This window comes from Poecilia formosa, unplaced genomic scaffold (assembly GCF_000485575.1).
Source record: "Poecilia formosa unplaced genomic scaffold, Poecilia_formosa-5.1.2 Scaffold173, whole genome shotgun sequence".
Lineage (NCBI taxonomy): Eukaryota > Metazoa > Chordata > Actinopteri > Cyprinodontiformes > Poeciliidae > Poecilia > Poecilia formosa.
The window spans coordinates 67,910-73,909 of record NW_006800112.1 but is presented as its reverse complement, the minus strand read 5'-3'; the positions used below and the strand labels follow the sequence as shown (position 1 = coordinate 73,909).

General features: G+C 38.8%; 1 protein-coding gene across 8 annotated transcripts in view; it reads right to left on the bottom strand.

Annotated features, from left to right (window-relative positions):
• Positions 1-6,000, bottom strand: part of LOC103147036 (brain-specific angiogenesis inhibitor 1-associated protein 2-like) — a 58,948-nt gene that overhangs the window by 3,996 nt on the left and 48,952 nt on the right. For 4 of the 8 annotated variants that reach the window (XM_016678053.1, XM_016678054.1, XM_007565177.2 and 1 more), the window contains one exon: positions 5,636-5,673. In XM_016678053.1, the coding sequence (XP_016533539.1) occupies positions 5,636-5,673 (38 nt within the window). Of the gene's footprint in view, positions 1-913; positions 4,098-5,635; positions 5,674-6,000 lie in introns of those variants that run through there. The other 4 variants (XM_016678055.1, XM_016678059.1, XM_016678057.1 and 1 more) reach the window with 3 other exon arrangements.

Sequence of the window (6,000 nt, the reverse complement as noted above, 5' to 3'; positions counted from 1 at the left end):
TGTTTTATGAGACGGTTTAAAATACTGCTGCGCTGGTTTGATCAAATTACCTTTACCGGTTAATATCAAGTCCACAAAATTAGACAGGAAGTACTACACAGGGTGGGCCATAAGTTTCCACACATAGGAGAATGTAAAATGTACATTTCTTTTATTTCTCAGATACCCAAGAAGATGCATTTGACAAAAGAGCAAAGAATTGAATTTGTACTGGTGGCTGGATCCGGAAGCAGTCGAATGGTTGCACAAAACTTTAACGGAAAACAACCACAAAATGGTCCAAGACGTGCAGCGATTACAGAGCCCCACAAAAATAAAAACAGTTGTCCAATGTAAAATGTTTACTTTTTCTATGTATGGCAACTCATGGCCCTCCCTGTATTTTACTTACCTGGATTTGGAAAATTAATTCTTAAATATCCTCTGTGATTCAGAGATGAATAGAGATTTGACTGGATTCTTGTGGTAACTTGTGGAAAAAACTAAGCTCACACATCGACGTTCTACATTTAATAGGAATTTTCACCAACTGATAAAATATCACCTAATGATCAGGACAAACCCACACACCAACACCGACACACAGCTGAGCGGTACCTTAGAGAGCAGCAGGAGGAGCAGGCCGGTGGGCGGCTGGCAGGCCGGGGTGCGCAGGATGTAAATGTTAGCGCGCGCACACACACAAACACACGCTGAACATGCAACACGGCTGCAGGGTGGCAGGGCTGGTCTCAAGTCACTGGTTAATGCGTTTGGGGATGAACAGCAGTAAATGAAATTATTCCTGAAGTGCGGCAGAAGGCTGGAAAAGTAAAGTTCTGCAGGGTAGAAACTAAACATTTGAGCCGGCTGTTATGGCAGAAAGTTGTTTTGGGGGAAAAAAAAAAAAAAAGGAACAGAAGCAAGAGAAATGTCCATATGAAGAAATTTATTTGATAACTTTTGTATAGTAGAAATTCAAACATTTGAGGTCATCAATCCTTATACTTCTTGCTGCCTCAAAGCATGCATATTTCAGAAATCCTCTGTACAAAATGTTTTCACTCTTTTGCCCCTCAGTTGGTGCACACATGTGAGTGCTGTGCAATCTGCAGTCGTAGCTTTGATTATTTTAGTGGAGAAAGAAGAAGAACTGGCTGCTTCCTGTCGTTTACTCTCGACTTTGTCTAAACGCATCAGAACGGATCAAGAAACGGCAGAAACCAGGTTGGCAAAGTTGAGGGAGGACATTTGGGACAAAGCTTCTACTGCACTGTGCAAAAAATAATAGAATAAAAAAATCTGAACCAAGATCTGATGCAGATCCAAATTAATGTTTCACTTGCTTGAAAAATATTTAATCATCTCAAGCGGTTTTCTCAGAGGAATAATCTTAATTTCTCCGTCTTCGTCTCTCTACAAATGTTAAAACCTTCATGAATTTCAGAAGTCGGCAGTCTCCTGACGGACTAGAAACAAACACCAGAAGGGACAGCCAGTGAGACGGGGACTAATTGGGCCGACACAGAAAAACAAAACCGGTCAGAACAGACGACACTCGTCTTAAACTGTGACGCTTTTTGACTTGCTGAGGTTTTAGTCGGAGTTGAAGCAGAACACAGGAAATCAGACGGCTTTCCGGGCAGCTGTGACTCGGTTTTCAGTTGCTGATTTGACCTCTCGGTTTCTGTGGATCCATTAGGATCCAAAGTGCCAACTGCATATTCCTTCAACAATGTTGCGTTTAAAAGTTTCCATTAGGTTATATAATCCACAGTATATGCACCACGTATAAATATGCAAAAACAAAAACATGTTTAGGTTTGTACATTTCTTTCTGATTTAGGTTTTTCTAAATATGGCTCATCATAAGCTGTAAGATCTCTGCATGTCTAGAGTCGTCGTCTGATGTTTTCTGTAGATTAAAAGTCGCATAAATAATTTCTGCTCATCAATTGTGACTTTACAAAAGTCACATCTTGAACTTTTCACATTGTGTCGCATTAAACACACGTTTCAATTTATTTAATTGAGATTGTAAGTGACTGAACAAGACAAAGTAAATAATTATTGTGGGGAAAAAAAAAAACATTTCTAAATTTAATTCATGTTACAGTTTTCTGCCACTTCATTCATTTAGTGATGTACTATGTTGTGTTGGTTAATCATATAAAATCCAAACAAAATACATTAAAACTGTTTCTCTACAATGAAAAGCATCCAAAGAATCAACAGAAGGATTTTAAAATTGATTTTAAACCTGTATAATATGGATCACCAGATATGAATAGGACAATAGATCTGAGTCTAGAGATGATTTTTTACAACATGTGTGAGCCACTGTGTTTTATGCGATCCTCCACAGTGACGCATGAACAGAACCTTGAAGATAAACGTCGTATGTTTAAATATTATTATTTTATCAATCAATCAAAGCCGTTTTTATCTGTATGCTGCCAAATTATATCAGTCCTTCTGGTTTTTTGTGATTGTGGAAATTCACACAAAGTCAACGGATCCCAGCATTTTTTCTTTTTGACGCAAATCCATAACTGTGAGTTTATTACAAATTTTCTGGAAAAAAAAAAGGTAGAAATCATTGGCTTAATGTGATGCCGACTCCCACCTGTAGGTGGCAGTATTCCGTGTTTTAACTACACTTGGTGTGGAGACACGTCACAATTACCATGTTAAACGTTGCAAAAATTCTTGCAATCATTTCTAAGTTAGCTCCACAAAACAGATTTAGATTGACAAAAAAAAAAAAAAAAGAATGAAGAAAAGTCATAAAATCCTGGAGGTAATGATCAATAAAAAGATGTTTAATATTAGGAGGTATGCAGTCACAGCTATTAATATTTTTAACACTTTGTTAATGAGTTTTATTAATACATTCTGGCACAACGGGCTCTTTGAGAACATCAATGCTCTTGAAATGAGTTTGATGCCCAACCAGTTTCCCAACCGGTGGCCAATGACATGCAGAGCTTTAAATGTGCTGGAATGACGGCAGCATGTTTGGTTGGTTAATGAAGCGGGAATGATGGGAACTAAATCACCTCATCAGCAGGTGATACAAAGAGAGTCATTTAAAGTGTTAGCATGACAGTTTGTGTTCATTTAATCTAGATTACGCATCGCCTTTAGGATGGGAATTATCGCCCACTTCCAAACTTCCGCCTCCAGTATGTGTAGATGTGAGATCGCGCATTTTTTTTTTTTTTGAACCACAGAAAATGCAAAAAAAAAGAAATGAATAAAAAGGTCATCATCGCTGCTTATTGTTCAGATTGCTTGATGATGAAGCAGTGAAACGGCTCAGCAGGACATGGACAGAAGCACCTGTGTTTGAGTGTGTTGGAGCACAGTGTCCAAGTTCACAGACCGATACCGAGACGGTTCCAGGTTGTTTTCATACACAAAGTCACAAACAGAGATTATTAGTTTCATAAAGTGCAGGGTTTTTTTTTTTCTTCTTCTTCCATGAACAGATAATAAGATACTGCGTGACAAGCACTTGTTTGTATGTACAGTAAACATTCAGTTTTCTTGGTTAAAACATTTACAGGACCTCTGGTGTCAGAGGAATACAAAACTTCACAGCATGAAAAGGCAGAAATAATTCAATACTGAAAAATCCAGTAAAATTAAAAACTATTATGTTTTTACAATATGAAAATCCTCTTTGGGATCAACCGCTTTCTTTTACATTTCCTTCACGCCGTCATTCCGATGGAGAGCACTGACATTAGTGGAAATGGGGGCGGGGAGGTTTCATCCCCTCAGTTATACAAAAGTACATGTACATGCATGAAAGGCGAGGAAAAAAAGGCCCATTTTCCTCAGAGAGAACGTCCGTCGCGTGGATTGGAAATATTTACGGCACAAAGTCTGTTCTGGTTTGGTCGTGAGGTCAGACAGACGACTCGGGGATGGCGACGGAGGAAGAGGTGAAAGGAGGGTGACGGACACACCCGCGTCTCTTCCTCGGATTGATCGGCTCGAGAGGAGTTTATTGCCGCAAGCAGGAGGCAGGAAAAGAGGGGGGAGGGAAAGAGGAAGGAGCCTGTCCTATCGCATCATCTCACACTGTGGAAATCAATTTGACCTCTGAGGAACTGTGGACAGAAAGAGGAAGAGGATTCCAGGTGGGCTGAATGGGAAAAAAAAACAAAAAAAAAACAGCAGCAGCAAAACCAGCAGGACACACACAAGGCTGAAATGTGGGATCTCGACCTGACCTGAGCCTGAACGTTTTACTGAGGCAAAGAGCTGCAGCAGGACGTTCGGGGTGAGTGGAGCCAGGAAATAAAGCAAGAAAAGCAGCGTGGTGGCTGTGAGGTGATGGAGGAGTCAGGATGCGAATGGGTTCAGAAAATTAATGAACCAAAGATGGTGAAATGGACTTCAACAGAAACAAAAAACACACATCGAACACACCTGAAGACTTTAAGCTATTAAACTGATAACTGGTCATGCCTAAAAATGTTTTACCTTTATTGGAAATGTATCAATCGTCACGTAAAAGAAGCTCTTATTTTGAAAGAAGAGAACTTCTTGTACAACATGTTTTTAAATTAGTTGAAAGTTGCATAAGATTTTAATTTTAAAAATCCTTTTTTTTTATTTTTTTCAGGTCAAATGCGCTGGAAACTTAACTTACTTCTCCACTACAGCTAATTCCCAAAGAACATGGAGTTTGGTTTTACAGACTAAACACTTTAATCGACATAATCTGTTATATAACTTCAGGAGGAGTAGAGGGCTGAAGGTAATTTGGCTACACTTCAGAATAATCACAAACCACTATTACGCATATTTTCTACTACTAAGTGAAATCTCAGACCACTGAAATTTATTCAAGCATCTGGTTAGACCCACAGAGGTACAGCTGTATTTACACATCTAAAATTAAAAGGTTAAATATCTCATATTATTAAGAAAAGTGTATTAAACCTGTCCGAGCAACCCAATTCATCTGATTTGAAATGAATCAGCTCATTCGTTCTAACAGTAAACAAGACGTTCCAACTGCAGCCAATCAGATCAGAGCATCGATCCAGACCTCAGTGTAATATAGGATGTCTGCAGATTTAACCAACTCAAGTTTCAGACCTATATCTTCACAGAAATGTATGAAATGTGTTCATCCAACTGGCGACAAATTAGCACTTTTCCATGATATATGCAAAAAATTAGCTGGCTAGCTAGCATGTTAGCAGCTAGCTAGCAGTAGCTTAAATCGCCAGAGAACGCACTGAAGATGTTTGAGTGCGACTCAAACTAAATACACAGAATATACAAGATTTAATAGTCTTAGACAAAACTTAAGACCTGTAATTAACACATTAAAGGCTAACTTACTCTTTTTAAAATGAATTTAAGAGGTTTTAAGGATGAGTGGACACCCTATAACAGACAGCTAACATGACAAAATCTCCTCATTTATGGTTTCACAGCAAACAAATGTTGACAGAAAAGGATGGAAAGACAGAAAAACTAAAAAAAAAAAAAAAGAAACCAAATCAAAGGTGTGCTACACCAATTGTCCCAATCCCTCAGCCATGTATGGAGAGCTAATACTCTTTGGTTCCCCTCCCACTGACTGAAAAGGACTTCTGCATCAAACTAAAAGAAGAACTTGAGCGGTTCTTACCTGGTGGGGAAGCGGGGCTCGTACTCTTCAACTCCCTGCTGCAGACACAAGGGAGAGAAAAAATTAGTTACAGTTTATTCTGCAATGACGTGCATTTACTTATGAAAGCTAGAGGACTGTTGCAATAATCAACAGTCAGCAGATGGCAGCAAAGATTCTGCAACACGTACAAGCTAGCTCCTAGCATCTCTCCAAACAAACTGATCTTAAAAGTAAAAAAACAACTTTAAACTGTAGTAAATCTTCCCTTCTGTGTAAATAACTCATGTTACAACATGGATGCATGTGCCTTCGTAAGTTGTGTAATATAGTTTTTCAATTTTCAAATTAAAAACTGATTAAAGCTCTGCGAGATGTTCACAGCT